We start from the raw sequence: 24,421 nt of genomic DNA on the forward strand, positions 1-24,421 counted from the left end.
CATTTTCATAGTTGTGTGTTTGCTTGCGATTTTCTAACATATCTTAATGTGAGAAATGCACTGTATCTCTTCAGATGGTATTCAATTAATAGCAGATTAGTGGCTTTACACACTATGCTTTCAGAAGTGGGGTAAATCATGTGAAAATGATGACTGTACACTATGATAAGATTATTCTATGTACTTTATTTGTCCATCGGTTACAATCAATGTGCTCTGCACTCAAACACCCCAGACCCACATAACATAACATGAGAGGAGCGTAGGATCAGCCACAGTGCAGCGCCCCTGGATTGGAGCAGATCTGTAATGATTGCCATGACAACAACATTGAGTTGTTGGCTAAACGCACATACCGTAGATATAAAGCCCGAGATCTAGGCAAATTCAATCAAGCAACAAATACTATCAACAACATACTAACTTTTGTGTTTATTGAACATGGTTTGCCAGACCTGTTAAACCCTCACATCTCCATTCACAAACTCCAAGAGGAACTGCGACTGTGTGTAACTCTGTCTGCCCCTGGACCTCATCTGTTCCTGCTGGTGCTGCAGCCTGAAAAGTTAAAAGAAGAAGAGAGTAACAGAATAAAACAGATACTGGACTCTCTCAGTGACCAGTCCTTCAAATATTCAATGGTGCTAACTATTATTGGAGACCAGGAGAGAGGTGCCATGGAAACCAAGCATAGGTATGAGCAGAGCGTTCTGTATCGTATGATCACAGACTCTCAAGAGAGGTACTTTAAGCTCATGAACCATGATGACCGTCCTCAACTTGTTGCAAGTATTGAACAGGTTGTGAAGAAGAATGGAGGAGGGCATCTGACCTGTGAGCTAGTTGAACACACTACAGGTGGCATAACATCAGGGAAAGAGGAAATGCCTATTCAAGCTGAAAGAAGCCCCAGGATTGGGCTGCTCCCTCCAAGACTGAACTTGGTGCTGTGTGGGAGAAGAAGAGCTGGGAAGACCTCCTCCACAGCCAATGCAATACTGGGCACAACTGATCAAAAATATGACCAAACAAGAGCAAGAGTACAAAGAAGAGTGTAATGGATTACATTTCGAAACAAAAAGACATAAGAAGTAGAGAAATTCATGCAGAGTCATGCAGAAAAGATGGAGAAATGGAGTAGATAGTAGTTGGAGTAGATTTAAGTTTTTATTTTTTTATTTATATAAAAACAAGTGACAGTTGGGCCAGAGATTAGTGACGCTCCTTAGTTTAAATTATGGACATTGGTTTATCACTGTGAGACTGTCAGGATTTGACATGAATGGAATTCACCTATCAAGGTGACAGGGCTTAATTGTTTTGAGGCCTTGCCATACTGTTCTTGAATACCTGAGTGAAGTTCAAAAGGCTTTGATTCTATGTACATTATAAAGTCCAAGAATCTTGATCATACACTCCCTTAATGATATACTACTGATATATTATATTATATTATCTTCTGAAAAAACAGGATATTGTGTTCATCAAACCGGAAACTAAAAGACAAAAAAACCCTGGTTGAAAGGTTTTGTAATTATGTCATTTTGTGTGTGTCTGATCTATTTAGATTACGTCTTTGGAGCATTCTCAATAATAATCATTCCTAATAAAATCAACAGACACCCCAGCTGACCTAGCTCATCACATTTACTTGATGAATTCACCCACCTATACAAGACAAGAAGACATAAAGAGATAGTAACAATCACATAACAAGTTAGCTAGATAGCTGGTTTTCAGTTGTTGTATTTACATTAGACCTTATGTATGGACAAGCAATCAACACTTTAGCTTTGTTTACTTAGCCACTACCACTGACTGCTAACTTTAACATTTTTCAAGGGGAAAAATCTGGGACATCTACAGTACTATTCCTTTAAGACACATTAAATAAGGAAATAACATTGGAACTTTCACTTTCATTTACATGTGGCATTTCAGACAATCTCAGCGATGAAATGGCAGGCACTGCATCAATCCGTGAGTACAAATAAAACAACACGATCCAATAAATATCGGTTTGCCTTACATTTGTTATTGATCTTAATCAGTCATCATATTGTTGGCCTTGGCCAACTGCTCTTTTGATGTGGTATTCAAGTATCTCTATGCAATAGTGAACAATCATTCTAAATGGGTTATTAACAATAGAAGGCTACATCAACCACTGTAATTTAACAATCAAATTCAGTGTAAGTGGAAAAAGTGGAAAAGTGTATATAAAAACTGTGTATCCTATGTGACTAACCCTAAGCAGGAAGAGATCATTTCCTGTGTTTTTTTGAGAGGCTGATCACGTGCCATTTCATACAAATGCGTCTGAATAAATGTAGTTTATTGGCATATTCAATGTAAGCAATGAATAACAATCAATATCAACAATTTTACTTAATTATCTTAAGGAGCCTACTCATGTTTTTGTTTGTTTGATGTGTTCTTTATTCTTAGAACAAGATTTCAAGAAAGACAGCAGTTTAGAAATATGGCCACCCAACAGTAAGTCCAGTATTTAACCTGATATTTTGTGTGTCATATTCAATGTCCTGGTTAAGGTGTGAACTGAAATGTTGGGGTTATCAACTATACCGCTGTTGGAAGTAAGCATTAAAACCGGATGTAGTCAGATTCTCTTCCTCTTCCTGGAAATCAAGCTGTAGCAAACAATCTTATATTGGTGTATGAACTCTGCTGTGAATGAAATACTGTTGCAAGCCTTAAAATAAGTGTCTCATGGAAGGTGTTACTGTGAATTTTAATGTTGGTGGTGACATTCATGTTGCAGTGTCCGAATGTCCTCCAGAGTTGAGGATTGTTCTGTTGGGAGAGCATGGCACTACAAACAATGTTGTGGGGAACCTCATCCTCGGCAGAGAAGCATTTGAGCTCAGCTGTGTACACAATCATGGTGAGAGAGCCAGGGGACACGTCAAGGGAAGACACATTGTTGTGATTAACTCCCCAAACCTGTTAGACCCTTATATCTCTCATGAAAAGCTCTCAGAGGAACTGCGTTGGTGCGTTACTCTGTCTAATCCTGGACCTCATGTGATCCTGCTGGTGCTGGAGCCTGAATATTTCACAGAGGTAGAGAAAGAAAGAATAAGGAATATCCTTGACTCTCTCAGTGGCCAGTCCTATGACTACTCAATGGTGCTGATTACTCACAGAAACACAAGGGGGCATGACAGAGTAGAGTATAAGCATAAGGATCACCCAGTGCAACAGATGATTAAAGAATGTAGGGGGAGGCAGTACACACTTGGAGACAGAGGTGACAACACTCAGGTCACATACCTTCTAAGGAAGATAGACAAGATGATGGTGGAGAACAGAGCCTCAGAGTATCTGATCCCCGAACTGTTTGAAGATTCTACAAGTGGACTTTGGGAAGAGGAACTGCACATGATTCAGGCCCATCAAGTTCCTTCTGAGAAAGACCCTGACATGGCCGTTTTGGGAAAAAAGGCAAGAGCATTTGGCAGATTTGCAAGAGCACTAGGAACTGGTAAGTGCCAATAGCTGTTCAAATAAAAATAAAAAGCTCTTCACAATAGTATGAATAGGCCATAACTTATATCATTACGGGCACTCAACTTTCATGCCAATGTTTCATTGTCTCATACAGTGTCCTGCGTAATTAATGGGACAGTGAAGCATTTGTTCTTCTTTTGGCTCTACACTCCAAAAGTTTGGATTTAAAATCAAACAATTACTATGGGGTAAAAATAAAGATTCTCAGTTTGATGGTATTTGTGTACATATTGGTTTCACCATTCAGAAATTACAACACTTTTTATGCATAGTCCCCCTATTTCAGGGTACTCACAAGTGACAATTGGCTTGACAGGTGATTCTGGTTCATCAGGTGTGTTCTGTCACATCATTTGTGCAGTCATACGAAAATGTAACCCACAATGGTCCTTTGATTACATTGTGTTGCATGAGGAACACTGCTTGGTGTACTAGTACTGTGCAGTATGTTTCATATACAACACAATCCTGACAAGATTAGGCTAAAGCTAGTTTACATAACTTTTTCAGGATTGGAATACTTCACTGGACTACCAATTGCATCATCATTCGGTGAAAAAGAAACAGGTGGGTAAAAAATCGTACAGTATTTGCTACATTTACATACTTCATAATTTGCATAAAACTATTTTTCACGGAAATGGAAGAGCCGTGACTGAAATGGGATGTTTCCCAGGGCACATGCATAACTACACATACTCACATTAAATGTGCAATCTGTAACTTTCCTTTTTCCAGTGAGAACTTGAGGTATGGCCGAACAAACATTCTTCTTTGCCATGTCTACCCATGTATAGGTCTATTTTAGAGGGTTAAAGAAAAAAAGAAAATATAATATAAAAACATTCCTGAGAAACATTTGTTTTTGTGTTTACTTGATTATATTAGCTTAATTGGAGGTACACCTGTATGTGTCTATCAAACTCAAGATTAATTATTATGTTGGGAGGCCTTGAATGATAGACCAGCTCAATGATACATTTTTTTGTAAACAGTTTCAAGCATTGAGAGCGAGGGGGACAATTTAAGAAGCATGCGAGAACCAATAGGTGAGTTTGGTACACAATTCAAAATCTATTTTGTAAACATATCAGCATCTTAGTTGCCTGTTCTTCCATTAATGAATGTGGAAATGTGTTTTACAGATTTTAAGCTCAGGATTGTATTGCTGGGGAAGAGTGAGAAAAAAAAGGCAGCAGCATGTAACACTATCCTGGGAGAGGAGGATATCAGATCAGGTTTTGAAAGAGAAGAGAGATATGTGAAAGAGAGGCATGTAACAGTTATTAACTTTCCCAGCTCTTTGTTTGCTAAAAACCTGACTGTTGATGCTCTGGTGAAAGCGATCGAGAAATGTAAAGACCGGTCCGCACCTGGTCCTCATGCAATTCTGCTTTTAGCGAAGCCTCAGGAGTTCACAGAGGTGATTAGACACAGATCAATGGCAATCCTGAACCTGTTGGGTAAAGATGCATTGCGGCACTTGATGGTCCTCACAACACATGAAGAATTCCAACAGAATAACCCTTTCAGACAAATGATTCAAGAATGTGGAGGGCAGCATCTCACTCTGAACACACAATTGACAGAGAAGATAGAAGAAATAGTGAGGAAGAATGAATGGAAATACCTCACCTACAATGAGGAGTCTCGGAAGACCACAACACCAAAGGAGATGATAAGTCACCACCCGCCTACTAGACTGAACCTGGTGCTGTGTGGGAGGAGAGGAGCTGGGAAGACCTCCACAGCCGATGCCATACTGGGCCAGACCGAGTCCAGCCGAGAGACCAGCTCCTCCTCAGTGTGTGTGAAGAGAGAGGGTGAAGTGTGTGGACGCCTGGTCACCCTGGTGGAGATTCCTGCTCTGTATGGAAAACCTGAGGAGGAAGTGATGCGTGAGACTCTCCGCTGCGTCTCTCTCTGTGACCCTGGAGTCGATGCTTTCCTCCTGGTCGTACCTGTGGATCCACTCACTGATGAAGACAAAGGGGAGTTAGAGATCATCCGGAACATGTTCAGCACAAGAGTCAATGTCATGACTCTGTTTACAGTAGAATCTGATCCAACAGCCAAACCTGTGATTGATTTCCTGGAGAATAATAAAGACATCCAGCAGCTTCTCCACCACTGTGTTGGCGGATACCAGCTCTTAAACATGAAGAACATTGGGAACAATCCACTTGTCTCAAAAGTCCTGGAGAAGATAGAAACATTGATTGCTAATCGTGACTTCAGCTGCTTCACCATGGATAAATATGTGGAGGCACAAGTTGAGAGATTCACCAGGCTGCAGGCTGAGCTGAATAACAGAAACGCAGAGATACAGGAGATTAAAGAGAGGACCAAGCTGACATGTAAGTAGAATGTATTGCTATATTTCATAGCTCTCTCAACAGGATGTGATACATGTATATGATACATCTCAGGATAGTTATGCATGGCAGTGTATGACAAGATGATCCAAGGATCACAAAATCTAGATTTTTGATTGATGTTACCTAACAGCTCATTGTATTACAACTTTGATTAATAACAGTGATATAATTGTGTCTTAATTGTGCAGGTGATGGTGAAGACTTGAGTAACAAAGGTATGAGGATAGTACTGATTGGGAAGACTGGCAGTGGAAAAAGTGCCACAGGAAACACTATCCTTGGAAGAACAGAGTTTCGCTCTGAAGCCAGTATAGAATCTGTGACCAAATTCTGTCAGAAAGCAGTAGGAGAAGTAGATGGTAGGTCTGTTGCTGTGGTCGACACCCCAGGCCTGTTTGACACAACTCTCTCTGAAGACGAAATTCAGGAGGAGATTGTGAAATGTGTCAGTCTTTTAGCTCCAGGACCCCACGTGTTCCTGCTGGTGCTACAGATTGGCAGGTTCACACAGGAAGAGAAAGATACATTACAACTCATCAAGAAGACCTTTGGTAAAAATTGTGGAAGATTCATCATTGTCATGTTCACTAACGGAGACAGGTTGAAAAACCAGAAAATTGAGCACTACATCGCGAAGGAGAAAGGGGATCAAGTAAAAAGACTGCTCAAAGATTGTGGAGAGAGATTTCATGTTTTCAATAACATTGACCAGAGTAACCAGACTCAGGTCAGGGAACTGATGAAGAAGATAGATGACATGGTGACGAAGAGTGGTGGGGGCTGCTACACCAATGAAATGTTCCAGGAAGCAGAGGCAGCCATTAAACAGGAACTGGACAAGATACTGAAGGACAAGGAAGAGGAGATGCAGAAAGAGAAAGAGATGCTGAAAATTAAACATGAAGAAGAAATTAAAGAGATGAAGAAAAGGATGGATGAAGAGAGACGTGCTGTCCAGAGGGAGCAAGTACGTAAACAGGAAGAGCTGAATGAAAAGGAGAAGTACATCCAGAAGTTATGTAAGGAAAGAGATGAAAAAGAGCTGAGTGAGAAAAACAAAAGAGAAGCTGAGGATAGAGATAGAAGATACAGAGAAAAGATTGAGCGCTCACAATGGGAGAGAACCATTAAAGATATGGAAGAGGATCAGAAAAGACAACAAGAGCACTGGGAAAAAGAACAAGACAGAAGAAAACAGGAGGAGATTGTTAGAGTAGAAAGAGAGCGGAAGGAGTGGCAGGAAAGGCAAATCAAAGAAAAGGAAGAATTTCAAAGGAAACAGAGGGAAGATCAAAGCAAGAAGGAAGAGGAAGAGAAGGAGAGGCGGGAACTTGATAAACGGAAGAAAGAAGAGTGGGTGATCAGAATTAAAGAGGCGGAGACAGGCAAAGAGGAAGTGAAAAAGGAATTGATGAAAAAGTCACAGGAGTGGGAGCAAGAACGCCAGGATGCAAAAAGGATGAAGGAGGTAGAGGACAAGAAAAGACAAGAACAGAAAATAGAGGAATGGGATCAAAATAAGAGGAGAATGAGGGAAGACTTTGACAGAGAGAAGCAACTACGAGAAAAGGAAGACGAGCAAAAAAGAATACAAGAACAGAAAAATAGAGAATTGATTGAGAGTGAGTTTGAGGAAAAGAAGAGAGATATGAAAAAACACCAAGAGGCGTGGGAGCTGGAAAAGAAAAGGGACCAAGTATGGAGAGATAAAGAGGATTCTGAAAGACGAGAGCAGGAGCAGAAGAAAATAAAGAATCTCCAAGAGGACTTTGAACGAGAGAGGGAAGAAGCAACTTGGAGGAGAAAGACACAGGATAAGGCCCGGAGAGAAAAAGAGGAGAGGGAGCGCAGGGAAATGGAGGAAGCACATGACAGAAACATCAGAGACATGAGAAAGTCATATGAGGATGAGGCCAGAAGACAAGCTGAAGAATTCAATGACTTCAAAACAAAATATTTGAAGGATTACAATGCCTTGATGATAAAACATGAAATGGAAACAAAGAACCTAAAGAAAAAACATGAAGAAGAATATCAGCTGTTAGAAAACCTCTCTAAACATAAAGAAAAGGAACTCAAAAGTGAAAAACAAAAGGCTATAAAAGATGAAAAGGAGAAAATGATAACAAAACATCAACATGAAATGGAGAAAATGATAACAGAACATCAATATGAAACGCAAGACCTGAAAAAGAATTCTTCATGTGTTTTACTTTAATTATCCTATATGCAAGGCTGATTTGGACACATGCACGTGTATTTCGGGGTGTTATATTTTTATTAGGGAAGTTGTTGTTGTTTGGAACTTCCAACTGAATTTTGCTGCGATGGCCAGAAGTGGCAGACAAACTTAAGCTCTGCTCCTCTAACAACATCATTACTGGAATTTCCCCCTTACTTTGGCATGTTACCCACTTCTGTTATTTCACTTTGGAAAAGTAGAGAGAGACCGATAGCATGGGCAAGGGGGAAGGCGGAAGGCCAAGGTATATTCCAAGCCAAGGTTTGAGAACTGAGCTGAATGGGCTCACTGTCCCCTTTTTCTGTCCTGGATTGTGCCTGATGGTAAATTGAATGATTTATTTAACTTTGTGATCAATTATTTGCAAATGTTTGAGATATATTCCGTATATACACTATGGCTCCATAGTCATTTCTCCTATCTTATTTTGATAATGATACAGTATTATTGTATTGCATTCATCGCAACATTTTACTATTCAATATTGTAAAATGGCGTTGTAGATTCAGAGAACCACGCAGATTAGGCCTGTGTATTGTATTCATTCAATCATATACAGGTATTGATACAATTTTATTTGACAGTGATTTAATCACCATTTACCATTTCATTAATACTGCATGTTGTATACTAATTCATGTCTATACTGCATACTGCATCTCTGACCCTCACTGGGAATTAGATTCTGAGTGTACTATTGTTATACTGAGAGTAACAAATTAACCCTAATAAAAAATATTATATGCAATTTCAATTAATTATTGTAATGTGGATACCTATGCTGTGTTTTATGATTTAAATATTGTTTCTGAAAGATATATATGATTATTTTTTTTAAAGTTTAAAGTTATAGTGTTATAGTGATATGATCATTTCTTTTACTGTTGTTGCTCAATGTTGTTATTCTTTTATCTTTTACTTGTATTTTTATATTGTTATATTATATGTTTTATATTATACTTAACCTAACTCTAACTCTTGTATTTTTATATTGTTATATTATATGTTTTATATTATACTTAACCTAACTCTAACTCTTGTATTTTTATATTGTTATATTATATGTTTTATATTATACTTAACCTAACTCTAACTCTTGTATTTTTATATTGTTATATTATATGTTTTATATTATACTTAACCTAACTCTAACTCTTGTATTTTGTTAAAAATAAACATTTGAAAAATAACCTTATTTAAAAGTATTTGCGTCATTTTGTGTGCGCTACAGTACATAACCTTTTTGAAATGTATTTTACATTTTCAATATTTAGTCCTATGAAATCAGCAGACACACGTTAAGTACAAAGACATACACAGACATTAAAAAAGACATACAGTGCTGCAAGAAGATAGTAGGGATAGTTCACATAAATAATTACGGCCTTAGTATATGAGGTATTATACAAAACAAAGGCCAAAACCTTGGATTTGGAGCAGGCTTATGAGCAAAAGATAGAGATTGAGAAATGTTTAGAATTTGCTGAATGGGTCAATGATACTGTGAGTTATTTTCAGACACACAGTCTTATTACTGTAAATAGGCCTACTGCTCACCCAAAAATTTGGAGGCCATCAACCATTGCCACAATTGTGGCGTTATCGCTGGAGCTACTGAAGACATGTTTCCACATTTGGCTTGAGGAAAATCGTAGAATACACAAGTAATTTCCATGGCGATACACTTTAATTTTGAATGGCGATATTTGGCCTTTCATTTTTGTGTTTGAATTTCCATTCGGCTGCTTCAAATACAACACTTCTGACAATGAGTAGCCTGTATAATGGAATGTTCATCAAATGAATGCACAGACACGTTTTGTGTGGTTTTGGATGCGGCCTGGGAATTCTATGATTGTGATTCAGGCTGAAGCCAGGAAGATACCAACATGCTGTGGGAGTCAGCTCCACGGCCCACCATGCAGAGGTGAGACACAGATACATACAAACGGTCCTCTGTGGCTCAGTTGGCAGAGCATGGCGCTAACAACGCTTAGGTTGTGGGTTTGATACACGCTGGGACCATATATACTGAAATGTATGCACTCACTGCAATGTAAGCTGCTTTGGATAAAAGCGTCAGCTAAATGGCATATATTATTATTATATATTAACACACACACACGCACACAAACCAGGGTGGGTTCCCACTCAAATCACACCTCAAACCCAACTCAAATTTTTGAAATGTATTTCCACTTCTATGCAAATAAAGGAAAGGAAACAATTGAGGTTTCAAGTCTTTATTTTCGTTGCAGGTCTAACAATTTCAGCTTACACAGACATTTAAATTTTCCTACAAACAACGACAAGCACCCCCCCCCCCCCCCATCTTTCTTTTGAAGACCAATGCCGTTTCTCAGATCAACAATAACATAAACATTTCAACATGTCATATAAAAAAACTTGCCTTTTCACAAAGATTGAGCCAAATCATCATAGCCATGGACAGCTGGTTGGTAAGGCGGATAACATTCTAGTCTGTAGAGCAGAAACGTAAAACCCCTTTTTTGGGGAAAAAAAGATATTTTTTGATTCTCTTCAAGCAGAATACTTCTGGGTGTCTGCTTGATGCTCGCATTCTGGGTGTGTTCCAGATACACATTTTCTGCACAGGTCTATATCATGATGTAATGTTGATGTGTTTCATGAGACACACACCACATCAAAACACTTCCCCAGACAATTTCTCCATGCAAAAGATTTGATAATCTGCCGAAATCTGCCCAGAAAATGTTCACCTGGAACCCCCCCCCTCTTTCTTCATCACCCCCCCAGTTCGTTCCTTCTCACCCCCCTCCCCTCTCCCACATCAGTCTCAGAGGAGCCCCTCCATCTCCCTCATGAAAGCCTCGTACATCTGGTCCTTAGTCTTCATGTTGGGTTGAGAAACAGCGCCCATCTGCCCCGGGTTGGCCGACCCCATAGGAGCAGCCATTGACTGCTGCTTCTGGCCCTGGCCCCCCACTCCGTCATCTCCCCTCCTCCCTCCTTTATCCATGGGCCCGGGCCCTGACCCCCCGCCACCCTTATCCCTGCGCACCCGCAGCGCCGTGGGCACGAAGCGGGTGACCTCTGTCTTGGGGTTGATGATCTGGGGTTTGGCAGAGATGATGGCTCCACCGCCCCCGGTGCCCGCCGCCAGGTTGCTGCCCCCAGCCGAGACAGAGGTGATGTTGGCCCTCTTCTCGATGGTGGGCTGGTGGTGGTGGCTGGGGGGATTGCTGGGGTTGGCGCCTGACGGAGGGGCACTTGTTCCGGGGGGAGGGGGCATCTGCATGACCCCTGGGCGCATGGACATGGACATTGAGGGAGGGGGCAGCATGGAGGGGGCGTTGGGGTTGCCCTGGGAGCCCTCGGGGTTGGAGGTGGGTTTCTGACGGTGGACGATACTGGGTGGGGCGCTGAGGACGTTGGAGTTAAGCGGCGGGGGGAAGAGGGAGAGGGGAGGGGCGAGGGGACGTGGGGGCCCAGACCGTGGGTGAGGAGGGGGCATGCCTACAGACAGGGAAGACAGAGGAGATACTGGTTAATGTGGAAAATATGCTGCTTTCTCTCTGTGTTGTGCTACCAAGAAGACATACATTTATTTCCAGATGAGTTCCACATGAGGTATGTATCATGACGAATGGATGTCTCAACTATCTTTATGGCTGTTTACTTTGGGTAGTGTTGAGCTACGGTTATGGTTAAAATAGTATGTATGTTTTGACAGTGGTCCATGTTTGAGAAGAAAGGATGGAAGCCATGTTGAATTCCATTAACCAACAGACACAAAAATACACCCAAACCTACCTGGTGGTGCTGGGGGAGGCAGTCTGGGTGGGGGTCCTCTGGGTGGGGGGCCGGGAGGGAGACCGGGAGGGGGGCCTGGGGGAGGGCCAGGGGGGCGACCTGGTGGGGGTCCAGGGGGAAGAAGTCGTGGCATCGGCCCCCTTAGACCAGGCATACCCGGGGGCCTCAGGAATGGGGGAGCACCTAAGAATGACAGACAAGACAATCATCTTAAAAACAGAATGTATTTTATCACAGTAAATTGTGTTCAATGGAGCGTCGTCAAAAAGATACTCTGCTCTTATGATAACTACACACACACACAACCAGTAACTAACCAGGTGGTGGACCAGGAGGCGGGCCAGAGGGTGGACCAGGAGGCCTCATTGGAGGAGCTGGAGGTGGCCCCAATGGAGGAGGCCCTGATATTGGTGGAGCCTGCATGTGTGGAGGCCCTTGCTGTGACCCCATTGGTCCAGTAGGTGGAGGCATGCGCTGACTGGGCATTAGATGAGATTGGTTGTCGCCAGGCGGCCCCCTATCCTCGATGTCGGAATTGTCCGATTCGTCAGTGTATTCCTCTTCTACTTCCTCTTCCTCCCCTTCTTCTTCAGGGATGGACTGCCCTAAAGACAAACAAAAAAGGAGGATGAGTTAAGAGTGGCGGGAGAGGACGTTATAGTCTTGTGCAAACATACACAGTCTTCCTCCATAGTCTTCCTCCAACGAATACCATCTGTAAATTACGTGGTTTCTCCCTAATAGTGTCAAGTAATCACGTATCTAATGGTGGCAGTATTATTCCGCTAATTGCTGCAGTATTGTCATCAAATCAAACTTTATTGAAAGTCAACACAGGGTTAGGAGAGTCAATGAGACAGGAAGAGATACAGTACCTGCCATCCTGAGCATCATAGCCTGCAGGGGAGTGATGGCCTTCGTCTTCTTCACCAGCCTCTTCTTCCTCCTCTCCTTCGGTGCCGATGGGGGCATGTCTGCAAACCGCACACTGCGTCCTGCAGCACAACCAATCAGACAAATTCATATGAAACTCTACTTCTGTGTGGCCCTTCTTAGGCTACTGTACCAAGAAGAGCCTAACTGAAGTCTATGGAGAAATGCAATAGATCAAACTAAATAACAAGTTGAGCACAGAAACACTGTTTGAGGACATAGCTCTTGCTCTCACCTGCTGCATGTCTGTCACCCCTGTCCTCCTCTCTGCTCCTCTCCATGTCATCCTGTCGGTCCACCGTCATCCTCCTGTCATCCTCTCCTCCTTCATCCCTCTCTCCATCACTGTCCTCCTCAGAGTCGCTGTCGTCCTCCTCTCCGTCATCCCCCTCTCCATCGCTGTCGCTTCCACTGTCCCTCTCTCCTCCCATCATGGCGTCCATAGCGGTCTCGCTGTCCAGGTTCGGGTTGGACGGATCTGTTTGTATGCACAGACAGAGATAGAAACACAGAGAGAGAGAGAACTGTGTCATAGAAAAGCATAGCCTTGATGTTGGTTTAGGAACACTTGTTTGGGATCAAGTCGTTTGTTGAGTTACTGTGCGTGTTTGTGTTGAGGTACAGTGTGAATGTGTGTGTGTTTGTGTTGAGGTACAGTGTGAATGTGTGTATGTTTGTGTGTGTGTGTGTGTTGAGTGGAGAGTGGAGAGTGTGCAGTACCTGCATCAGTGCCAAGGTGTTGTGGCCGACGGGAGGCGTACAGCGCCAGGACCTGTGGGGGCGGGGGGCCAGGTGGGGGACCAGGAGGTTTCCTGCCAGGGGGTAACCGAGGGACTCCTGCCACTGCCGCAGACATGAGGCCAGAGGATGACATGAACGGCCCCTTACTGAGAGAGAGAGAGAGAGAGAGAGAGAGAGAGAAAGAGAGAGAGTGAGAAAGAGAGGGGCAAGTATTAACACTGGGAGGGTGGTAAGATCTATAAGAATAATACTGGCAATGAGAACTTTAGGCCACCACCCACCCAAATGTGGACCCCTTCTTCAGTATGGAGGGAGGCTGGGCCCCAGGCAGAGGGATGTCCTGGATGAGGATGCTGGAGGGGGCATGGGGCATCTCTGGGAGTGGGATACTATCCACCTCCACCAGCTCTGCATTCTGAGAGACAGAGCATGGGAAAAAAGAGAGAGAGGAGGAGGAGGGGATGAACATTGGTCAAAGGCACACTATGAGGATCCCTTCAGAAGACAACTGACCAACATTAGCCAGCATCCTTCTTATTGAATTCTATAAGTTTATGCACAACAGTGCGTCAGCATTGATAAATAGATGATATTTACTATCCCTCGTGATAGCTTAAGCACTACAGGATACACACCTTAACAGAGTCGAAGTAGAGAGACAGCTTGCCGCGATTGCTCTCGTAATCCAGCTCTATTTTGCGGAGCTCCTTGTACGTTTCAGGGTTCTCTCTCTCGTACAGACGCACGATGCGCTCAAAAGTCTCCCGGAGCTTCTTCCTCTTGTCCCTCAGCACCTTCTCGTTCAGCAGGGGCTGCTGCTGCACCGGGTTGAACTCTGATAGAGTGGACAACAGAGAGAGGAGAGTGAATGGATGGATGGATGTGTGTGTGTGTGTGTGTGTGTGTGTGTGTGTGTGAGAGAGAGAGAGAGAGAGAGAGAGAAATAGTTATAAAAAGGGAGAAAATGACATCAAATTGTGTACTATACAACCCAGTTCTCAGACACAAACACTGATACAGCCCAGTTACACAACCGATCCCTCACCCATTTCATCCAGCTTCTCCATGTCTTTGATGATCTGTCTGGGGTCCTTCATCTTCAGTACAGCTGCCCTCACCATCATCCTCTGCTTCTTGTTCTGGGAGGCAGCAGATAAGCGCAGGATTAGAATAACAATCCCAAACTTCACACTTCATAGTGTACATCGAGTTAACCAGATGAAGGTAAAGAACTGACAAAGACGCCACAGTAATTCAGATTTGGGTTAGAGTCCCAAACACCCGGGGAACAGATATTCTAGGTAAAGAAAACTAAATTGCTGCTAATAATTGAACTTTTATGCTTTTTTTAAATTATTGTTATGCTTTTTTCTTTTCATCTATTTTATGTAAAGCACTTTGAATTGCCTCTGTGTATGAAATGTACTCTATAAATACACTTGCCTTGCATGTAGACATTCAATTTATAATCCAAAGTCTTACCTTTTTCAGCTCCCTTTTCCTGGCCTCCTTCCCTAAAGAGGAATGAGTAGTGATGAGTGTGGTTTAGGAAATCAAGGGACACGCGTCTTATGGTAGAACCTGCTGTCAACTCCAGGACAGGCATTGTTCTTAGTAGTGAGCTCAATGCTTTCGATTCCACACACATACAATACTCTGAATACAGATGAAGAAATAATAGTGGTTACTCTGACATGGTCATCTCTACGTCTGATCAACGTCAGATGTGAGCCTTCATGTCGAGAGAATAGAACATGGTAAAGTCACTTACTGGCCTGGTCGGTGGGGTTCATGAACTTCCCACTCTTGGTGGAGGAGGTCGAACGTCGCCCCATGTTTGCGGCGCGTCTCCTTCACCCTGTCATGGCAAAGATAACAGACAGTGGATTGAATGACAGCTGGGATTGAATATGACAGCTGGAAGCATCACGACAAACGACGCAATAGGATTTGCAAACCAAACAGCCACACATGCAGTTCCGAGTCCTCCAATAACATGACATACTGTTGACAAACTCAAGGCTACCTGCTGTGCTATAATAGTAGTAGACAAGGCGATCTTTACTTCAACAAGACCATTGACATTGCATTGAGTTACTAACTGAGCAAGACGCTGCAGTCTCAACAAAGGCTATGCTACCTTTGCTAAACGTTACAGTACGTTGCGTGATCGGATACGACCAACACTGCTTCAAATAACAAACTCAGCTTAAGAAAAGAAAAGAAAATCTATTTGCTAGATATCAATGGCTGCAAGGTTTCCACATAAGTGCTAAGGTTAGCTAGCTACAATTAGCCAGTTAGCTTGTTGAACAGATATCAAAAAGCTATCTTGACTTTACCTCTATCCACGTGAAATATGTGGGCACTGCGCCTTCACTTCACTTATGTCGGTAAAACGCAGCGAATTGATTAATATAAAAGGAGACAGTTATGTATCAAAATAGTAAAACGACTCCTTCGAGAAAATGAACACAACGCTAGTTGGTGCAGTTCGAATGGTCCGCCATGTTTACTGTGCCGCGAGCAAGGGCGGAAGTCCAACGTGAGGTCAAGGGAAACGCAAAAAAAAATGTTTTTCCAAAATATGCACATCCCCCAGTGGCTGACTCCAGTGGGCTACGATTTCTCTATTAATTTCTGTGGTTTGTTTATAAACTTACTGTACTGTCACTAGTAACACACCTCACATCGGTCAGTTTACTTTCGCAGTCAGCAGGTGAGTGTCTATTGCATCTAGTGTAGAAGTATTTTTGGGGAATAATGAGTGTCTGGTTTTCTCTCCCCTTTCAAAAGCCACAACCTATGCCGTTGCCACTAATGTTCTACGTTTTTTTTTTTTTGGCTCCCCATGAAGGCTGCCAGTCAGACATTCATTGCATTATTCATAGTAGTTCATTATTTATTTATTGCTTCAATATATTATATTGTTTTGTGCCACCTACTGTAGGCGTTTCAGTTTATGCAATTCATACACTTGATCATCAAGTATTTTCACAAAGACATGACAAAAGACACATTCAGTTTTGAAATCTTTACTTTTAATTTTAATCACACTATACTACATAATGACAGGAATTTAGGAAAAGAGGAAGGATGACCACTACTGAATTTGAAAAATACATCACAAACTTCACCTTGACCCCCCTCTCTGTCTCTCTCTCTCCCCCCACACACCCCCTCCTTCTCTCTCTATCTCTCTCCCTTCATCTCTTTCTCGTATCCTCTTTCTAAGACATCATACATTTGCCTCATTTATTTGAATTATTCAGATTTGTCATTTTCAAAAGATCTCTAAAGAAAAAGCTTCACGCTGATTGGTGGAGTTGGTTGAAATCTAGTACGGGATTGGTCCGTAGTAGGCGGAGTAGGCAGCGATGATTCCAGAGGTGTCCATCATGTTCTCACAATGATAGTTCAGCTCACACACCTCCCTCAGACTGTAGAGGACAGGGTTGGACAGTGCAAAGAGAGGGGGAAGAAACGATGGAGAGAGGAATGGGAAGGTCAATGAAGGTATCCTATTAGAATGTATGATAACAAAACATTGAAATATAGATATACGTAGTAGTGGGTCAAGGCTACATTTAAAATGCTTTTAATTTCCCAGCTGATGTTGAAGAAAACATGACATACTGTACACATATAGACATATACTGTACACTTATATGATCAATATAGTGGCAATATCTACACATCAACACATGATTTAAGTTTGAGCTAAATACTACACAACTCAAATACATTTTTATGAAATGCAAGTATCCATATAACTATGGATTTGCTATCATCTTTTGTACATAGAAATTAGAAAGGCGAATTTCAAAGGCATCTTGCCCTTAGTCTGGTGCCACAGTCAGTATAATGGTATAGTACCTCTCCAGCTGGGTCAGGGACAGGTCTGCAGGGGCAGTGCCAGCTCTCTTCTGCCTCACCACGGTGGAGGCCAGGTCCCTCTTAACAAACACACCTACACAAACACAAACACACACGCACACGTACACACACACACACACAAACACATGCACAAGCACACACACACACACACACACACACACACACACACAAGCACACGCATGCATAAAAATACATTTTCAATTTCAGTGGTTGAAGCATTGGCATTGCAATTCTTCCTAAAGACAAGAAAGGTACACAAATGTTTGGAAATGTTTGCATGGACACTGCATGTTCAGTCAAATGGTCAATCAGATACATGTACAAACTTCACTGCCTGTGTGGTGAAGGTAAGTCCAACAGAGGTATCTTACCAACTCTGGGGGAGTCGCTAGCAGACTTTGAGGCAGTGGAGGTAGAGGCATCAGAAGAGACTGTTCAGGGAGGGAGAGACAAGATTAGACGATGATCTCACAGTCATCTCAACCTGTGCATGAAAGACCATGTATTCCTGCATCTTCTAGAGCAACATTAGTGATACTCATACATACATGCACTTCATTTTTATGTCAGATTTCAGTTTGCACCTATTTTCCTGATGCAATTAACACATTGAAACCCAATCGAAAACATGAAAGAGTCTTTACCGTTTTCACTATGGTATTCTATCAAATTTGAATGAATATAATAAATTTTAAAAACAGGTGCAAATATTGACCCTGTGTAAAAAGCTGCATAAACCATCTCATTATATGTCTGTTCTTACCTGCTGTAGACAGACAGACAGATGCCAGAGCACAGAGGACAAGAATGGCCAAGGTCTTCATCTTTCTTCCTGCTTCTAGTTCACGATCTGGACGATCAACAAGTATGATCAGAGACTTCAAATTCACTCTCTTTCTCTTTCTCTTGCTCTGACATGTAGATAAACACACACACTCCGTTTATAGTTATGTCCCTCACTATGGCCTGAGTATTTGATTGGTTGAGGAATCATGTATCATACACCCACACACACACACGCACACGCGCGCACACACACACACACACACACATACATGCACGCACACACACGCACGCACACACACACACACACACACACACACATACATGCACGCACACACGCGCACGCACACACACACACACACACACACACACACACACACACATATACACACACACACACACAAGCACCGAATTCTCTCACATATGTAACAGTAATCACATATAGGTTATGAATTCATGCTCAACCTGAATGGAATGACATAAATGTTTACTAAACATTTTTTACTTCAAAAGTCACATAGAAAAATGCCCTGAAAGAAAATCCACTGTCACCTGCACTTGCAGTACTGTAAAAACATTCAAACTTGTCTCACATCATGCATTTCCCTCACATGATGGTAACTGTATTGGCAGTAATTATCTGATAAGCACTGTAGATTTAACACGTCACCTACAGTTTATATAAACAAACGATTAATTAGCCAACACCTGACTCCATACTGCCTTGTATGTGCAGTACCAGTAGACAACCTCAGGAGGGCAGCGTTTTACAGCCTGCCCACGCGACATCCGTTTCAAGCCACAAACTACAGGTTGAGAGAAAAACCATATGATACTAATTGAACAAGAGAAACCACCATGCCTCATTATGTGACAGACTTTTAATCAGAGGTTTTTCTCTGTTTTATAACAAACCACAGCGATTTCCTATATAAAGAAACAGAGCAGTATTTAGTAGCAAACTAAAGTAGGCCTTGACTTGTAGGCCTATTTGAACACAGATATATTTAGTTCATCATATAAGGCCCAGTTCTTAACCAGGGATACACATATATATATATATATATATATATATATATATATATATATATATATATATATATACACACATCAAGTGCCTATAGAGCATTGTTATGCTGGGTTTATGTTGAATTAAAAACAATTAAATCAAAAGCCACAGTTTTCACTCCAAACAACTCATTGCCTCTTTTCCACTCAATGTTCGATCTCTCAAGTAGCACATCGGTATAGACGTGGAGCTCTCTTAAAGCCTCTCCCTTTCCCTCTGGCCCTGTGTCTTTCTAAGCCTGGCCGGGATTTTCAGCCGTTGGATGGACCTTGATGGTCTGGGCTGTAATTTCACCGTCTGGGTCAGTGCTGGTGTCGTGTCTCTGCAGGGACACAGTTCAGGAATTCTTCCGTAGAGCCTTAATTATGAACATTTTGGTTTTTGCGGCATCTGAAATAAAACATCAGGAGGGTTGACCTTGGATTCTCCCTTGACTGTGCCATGTCAACATTATAGCAGTGTCCTGTCCTGCTTGTGTCTGTCTCTAGTTTCTGAGTTTGGAGATACAGAAGATTCACTTCCAATGAGTTACTCCTGTTTCTTAGATGGGTAACATGTTCCTTATCTTAATGGACATGGACATCACCTACCAGAGTAACTTCTGCAGACATTCATTTTCTGATAGGCCTATTCAAAGTTCTTCAAAACCCAACCTAAGTAATTTGCCAATTCCCTTGGTAACATGCTTATTAAACCTTAAAACACCATTTACACCTCTTCCAAGATTAAAAACAGGTGCAGTCATGCAAAACCTTGTATTCAGCAAATCAGCACGTTGGCTTTTACTTTTACTATTGCTGTTGCGTTTTTAACCATTTATTGTTACCTCACTGGTCCCAGTGCTCCCATCAGGACAGTCGTTAGTGGCTCCACATCTGTTCCACATTCAGAATTACCCACAGTTGGAATGTGGCTACATGTGTGACCAAATTAGTCAGAATGTTAGAGCCCCACAAACAGAAGATAACTAAGCTACCCTGAGACAAAGTGTGTCACAATAGGATTTAGACAATGAATTTAAGAAACACTTTTAATTGAATTAAAAACACTTTAATTCCTTTAAATACAAGGGATTAGACAGAGACTATTGTCTTACTGTGCATACAACAACTGATTACAAAAGAATTGTGTACTGTAAATGACTTGCATGCTGTATGTAAGTATCTTCAAATCACACCTTGATTACCACAGATTTCACAAAGCTTTTAAACGTTTTAAGGGTGTTAAGATGGTGAGTAAGGGATACAGTTACACAAGATTGAGATTGAGCTTGAACATTTTATGCTTGTGTATAATAGCAAGATTATTGGGAGATGGATACTTGGATTGGTTTGTCTGATGTCACTTGTGGATCATGGTATGTTTGTGGTGTTCAAAAATGTAATTTACTATATACAATAATGGTTTCCCTTTAAATGTTGTTTAACATTGTCATATTGCCTCTTATAATTCATCAAAACAATATATACATGTGTATTGTATACCTTATGTTATGTTAAGATATGTTATGTTAGGGTGTGTTGAATGAGCATACAGTCAAAAGCAGGAATAATCATAAAGGTAGATAAAAGGGGACTGGGGCTTTAGAATCTACGGGCAGGCGGACTCGGATTCCGGGCACCAAAGTATCTCTGATAGGCCAGCTGGTATCCATAGCGATGGGCATAGAATCGGCAGGGAGAGTAGTCCTCACAGGTCTCTGAGCGCCTCTCGGCTGGAGACTTCACCGTCCTGGAACAGAGAGAGAGACAGAGAGAGAGAGAGAGAGAGAGAAATAGAAATAGAAATAGAAATAGAAATAGAAATAGAGAGAGACAGGGGGAGGATAACTCAGAGACATTGCAGAGTCAACTGTAACGAAAGACAGACACACAAAGTGTATGTCTGTTTTGTTGCGTTGTGTGCTTAATTTATACTTCTTATCCACATAGAAAAAACATTAAGTATTTACATCATGCTGAAGGGCCTAAACCCATTGATGTTCTTACCAATACCATATGTAGCTCAGTGTTTAACAACCTATCCACTGCACTCTGTTAATGTTAATTATCAATCTGGTATGTGGTTACACATGTTTATGTTTGTGTGCATGCGTACATGCTTGCATGCTTGTCTGTGTGTGTGCGTGTGTGTGTGCCTGTGTGTGTATGTGTGTGTGGTGTGTGGTGTGTGTGTGCGTGCGTGCGTGTGCATGCATGCATGCGTACGTACCTGTGTGTGTGTGCATGTGTGTGTGTGTGTGTGTGTGTGTGTGTGTGTTACCTCAAGTAGTTGTAGTTGTTGTAGGTGCTGCCTCTAGGTGGGCTGTTATAGACGCTCCCTCTCTGAGGACTCTGTGGATTGATGAAGGAGTTGGCTCGGGAAGGACTGACAAACACATCTGGAATTTAATAGAATGAAATAAAACCCTTTTAGTATCAGATTAATATACCCCCATCTCAACAGGGCAGGCATACCAACATCTGTGAATGAATCCAATTACTGTAAGTGAAAAGACACGTTTATATGTCCACATGAACATCTAAGTACAGCGTTTGAATGCAAAATGGGGTAAAAGTGGGGGGTAGACTTTTTCCATGAATAGAGTATTCAATCACCTTCAAACGATTCAGTGCTTTCTTGTGAGTCTGTGGAGAGAAGGGGAGGGGATAGGATTAATCATATAAATGATAGATTATTGTACTGTACATCGTCAGATTATAAATGAAGTGTTGATTGGTGGATGTATACCGTAGCAGGCGCACAGTGAGATGACGACACAGAGTGACACACACTGTAGAAGGATCCTCATCCTGTCTGTCTGTCTGGCTGCCTGTCTGTCTGCTGGAGACAAAAACACAGGTGTTACAATGTGTCATATCAATGAGAGAGAGAGAGAGAGAGACAGACAGACAGACAGACAGACAGACAGACAGAGACAGAGAGAGAGAGAGACATGGGGTTATATCAGGGAGAGGGAGAAGTACGATGAGTGCAGTATAACAGAAGTGAGCTGGTGGTGAAGATGCTAAATCAGTCTGTCTGTGGGTGTGGGTTCTGGGTTCATGTTATATGTAAGACAGCCATAAATTGACTGAATACACACCATTTCACAAAGTCAACATAGAGATACATATCTACTCTATACATACAGCGCTACTAATATGTATTCATGGAGGAAGGACAAACAAACCATTTCACAAACCCAACGTTATTTCTGTACGACTGGACTGAAGGTCTCTCATGTGATGTACATGTCTGTACTCAAGACATTTATAGTGTGAGTGGTCATGAGGTTACTGGAGAAAGAAGTCAGCGAGTTCAAATGGACGTTGCTGAATAATGATGAACAAGTTGAAGTTGGAGAGATGGACAGAGAAACACAGATCGAGAGAGAAAACAGGGTAGGGTGAGCAACCAAGCAGCACAGAGAGAAAAAAAAGACAGACAGACAGACAGATAGACAGACAGACAGAGAGACAGTCACAGACACACACACACACACACACACACACACACACACACACACTGAGTGACCCTTCCAGGTGTTTGGCACCTGAACAAATAGCCCTCCCAGATGTCCAGACTACAGCCCTCAGCACACACACACACATCCCTCCAACACACACACAGACACACACACTCACACACACACACACATCCCTCCAACACACACACACACACACACACACACACACATCCATGTTCCTTATGACAGACCCTCCGGCTCCCATGGCCCCTCCTCTGTTTGTAGGGTTTGGATGCCATTATGGCACGACGCCCCTGCTTTACACAGTCAACAGCAGCACTCAACAGCACACGTCACCCCGTGGGCATGAAGCACGTTGGCACAGCAGGCCTGTAGAGCTCAGGGAGGGACCTCTAAACACTGTACAGACAGGGAGTAGCAAGGATAGCAAGGAGGGTGTGTGTGTGCGCCTCTGTGTATGTGTGTGTTTGTGTGTGTGTGTGTGTGTGAGTGTGTGTGTGTACGTGTGCACGTGTGTGTGTGTGTACATGTGCGTGTCCGTGTGTGTGTGTGTGTGTGTGTGTGTGTGTGTGTGTGTGTGTGTCGTGAGTGCCTGCCAGTGAGGTGATGACAGCAGCGTCTGCAGGTTTTACACGTCTGAAGCCTGGTGTGGGCCACAGCAGGCCCTGAGACCCCCTCCCTGCCCCAGAGACCCCCTCCCTGGCCAGAATGTGCTCACCACACTGGAAAAACCCTCCAGCAGGATGCTGCTAACTCACAGAACAAACCTGCACCCTCCTGGCAGCCTAATGACCCCTGCACACGCCAGCACATAGCAGCTGCTGAGCTGGGCTTGGCTACCCAGGCATGGTAGCGGCTCCTCACCATGTTGTGCTACCCATGCATGTTGTTGACCACTACTGACTAGTAACAGATCAAAGTACTAAGCTGTATGATGTTGTGTATAGTTTCATTTACACCCTGAAGAAGGTATCATGACCGAAACGTCAGTGATCGTTAAATCAGTGATCTTTGCAATAAGCAATAAGCAATCAGTGATCGTTGCAATAAGCAGTGTTGCATGGAGGTTTTCTTTATAGTTTCATATGTTTTCTCTACTCCGTTTGCACCTGCAGTGACAACATCAGGTGTGCAGGTATTATATCTTTATTCTTATGTTTATAGTTTAATTTAGTCCCATTTTTGTCACAAATATGGACAGCTATTTGATCCTACAACATTAGTCTCCTTGTCTGTATCACTGCTGTAAACTCAGTTACCAATAACAAAAGCAGTCTAGTATGTCTATAATCCTGTAGAACTAGGTTGTACTTACCGTAGGAAGATAGTTATGGTCTTAAGTCTCTTGGTAATGTCTCACAATCTCTGTCTCTCTCTCTTTCTGTCTCAGAGTATTTCTTAATTCTGTATAGCAAGGGTTTTATACTTACCTCTCCCCCCCACCCCACCCCACCCCCCGCCCCACCCATCCATTTCCCCCTACTCCCTCTCTCTGTCCCCCCCTCTCTCTCTCTCTTTCAGCCCTCTCCCTCTCTCCTCCCTTCTTCTACTATCAAACCCTTTCCTTCTCCTCAATCAGACCA

At 42.4% G+C, this 24,421-nt stretch overlaps 4 protein-coding genes across 5 annotated transcripts; 1 reads left to right on the forward strand and 3 right to left on the reverse strand.

Annotated features, from left to right (window-relative positions):
* The first annotated feature begins 1,945 nt into the window (after positions 1 to 1,945).
* LOC310809539 (uncharacterized protein) lies at positions 1,946 to 9,063 on the forward strand. Of its 2 annotated transcripts, XM_083676846.1 has the most exons (7): positions 1,946 to 1,980; positions 2,449 to 2,496; positions 2,783 to 3,505; positions 4,042 to 4,098; positions 4,527 to 4,580; positions 4,677 to 5,888; positions 6,098 to 9,063. In XM_083676846.1, the coding sequence occupies exons 1-7, from the start codon at positions 1,959 to 1,961 to the stop codon at positions 8,125 to 8,127; spliced, it is 4,146 nt and encodes a 1,381-aa protein (XP_083532972.1). In that variant the 5' UTR covers positions 1,946 to 1,958; the 3' UTR covers positions 8,128 to 9,063. The 2 variants fall into 2 exon arrangements, with proteins under 2 accessions (XP_083532972.1, XP_083532973.1); XM_083676847.1 differs by lacking the exon at positions 2,449 to 2,496 and having other exon boundaries at positions 1,951 to 1,980; positions 6,098 to 9,062.
* A 1,408-nt stretch (positions 9,064 to 10,471) lies between these two features.
* Positions 10,472 to 16,129, reverse strand: wbp11 (WW domain binding protein 11). Its single transcript, XM_083676265.1, has 12 exons — positions 15,963 to 16,129; positions 15,392 to 15,478; positions 15,103 to 15,134; positions 14,666 to 14,759; positions 14,256 to 14,455; positions 13,902 to 14,035; positions 13,600 to 13,766; positions 13,115 to 13,357; positions 12,822 to 12,941; positions 12,264 to 12,551; positions 11,947 to 12,129; positions 10,472 to 11,649 (listed from the first exon to the last, which is right to left on the reverse strand). The coding sequence occupies exons 2-12, from the start codon at positions 15,453 to 15,455 to the stop codon at positions 10,970 to 10,972; spliced, it is 2,205 nt and encodes a 734-aa protein (XP_083532391.1). The 5' UTR covers positions 15,456 to 15,478; positions 15,963 to 16,129; the 3' UTR covers positions 10,472 to 10,969.
* A 662-nt stretch (positions 16,130 to 16,791) lies between these two features.
* On the reverse strand, positions 16,792 to 18,417 carry bglap (bone gamma-carboxyglutamate (gla) protein). The gene is made up of 4 exons (XM_083678012.1): positions 18,281 to 18,417; positions 17,889 to 17,948; positions 17,497 to 17,590; positions 16,792 to 17,060 (listed from the first exon to the last, which is right to left on the reverse strand). Exons 1-4 carry the CDS (start codon positions 18,339 to 18,341, stop codon positions 16,958 to 16,960), a joined length of 318 nt encoding a protein of 105 aa, XP_083534138.1. The 5' UTR covers positions 18,342 to 18,417; the 3' UTR covers positions 16,792 to 16,957.
* A 1,975-nt stretch (positions 18,418 to 20,392) lies between these two features.
* mgp (matrix Gla protein) lies at positions 20,393 to 24,215 on the reverse strand. The gene is made up of 5 exons (XM_083676769.1): positions 24,154 to 24,215; positions 22,100 to 22,192; positions 21,967 to 21,996; positions 21,632 to 21,749; positions 20,393 to 21,100 (listed from the first exon to the last, which is right to left on the reverse strand). The coding sequence occupies exons 2-5, from the start codon at positions 22,158 to 22,160 to the stop codon at positions 20,953 to 20,955; spliced, it is 357 nt and encodes a 118-aa protein (XP_083532895.1). The 5' UTR covers positions 22,161 to 22,192; positions 24,154 to 24,215; the 3' UTR covers positions 20,393 to 20,952.
* Between the last annotated feature and the right edge of the window lie 206 nt (positions 24,216 to 24,421).

Source organism: Argentina silus (genome assembly GCF_951799395.1).
Source record: "Argentina silus genome assembly, chromosome: 9".
Lineage (NCBI taxonomy): Eukaryota > Metazoa > Chordata > Actinopteri > Argentiniformes > Argentinidae > Argentina > Argentina silus.

Bases quoted from the DNA above. Each gene is read 5' to 3' on its own strand.
- LOC310809539 (XM_083676846.1), top strand. From the start codon at position 1,959: ATGGCAGGCACTGCATCAATCC. The intron at 3,506-4,041 runs GTAAGTGCCAAT...TAACTTTTTCAG, and splicing joins TGCAAGAGCACTAGGAACTG to GATTGGAATACTTCACTGGA. The intron at 4,581-4,676 runs GTGAGTTTGGTA...TGTGTTTTACAG, and splicing joins AAGCATGCGAGAACCAATAG to ATTTTAAGCTCAGGATTGTA.
- mgp (XM_083676769.1), bottom strand. From the start codon at position 22,160: ATGAGGATCCTTCTACAGTGTGTGTCACTCTGTGTCGTCATCTCACTG. The intron at 21,997-22,099 runs GTATACATCCAC...TTCTCTCCACAG, and splicing joins CTCACTGTGCGCCTGCTACG to ACTCACAAGAAAGCACTGAA. The intron at 21,101-21,631 runs GTAACACACACA...TCTCTGTTCCAG, and splicing joins AACAACTACAACTACTTGAG to GACGGTGAAGTCTCCAGCCG.
- bglap (XM_083678012.1), bottom strand. From the start codon at position 18,341: ATGAAGACCTTGGCCATTCTTGTCCTCTGTGCTCTGGCATCTGTCTGT. The intron at 17,591-17,888 runs GTAAGATACCTC...GTGTTTGTGTAG, and splicing joins TAGCGACTCCCCCAGAGTTG to GTGTGTTTGTTAAGAGGGAC. The intron at 17,061-17,496 runs GTACTATACCAT...TGTCCTCTACAG, and splicing joins TCCCTGACCCAGCTGGAGAG to TCTGAGGGAGGTGTGTGAGC.
- wbp11 (XM_083676265.1), bottom strand. From the start codon at position 15,455: ATGGGGCGACGTTCGACCTCCTCCACCAAGAGTGGGAAGTTCATGAAC. The intron at 13,767-13,901 runs GTGGGTGGTGGC...TCTCTCTCTCAG, and splicing joins AAGAAGGGGTCCACATTTGG to TAAGGGGCCGTTCATGTCAT. The intron at 12,942-13,114 runs GTGAGAGCAAGA...GTTGTGCTGCAG, and splicing joins GGGTGACAGACATGCAGCAG to GACGCAGTGTGCGGTTTGCA.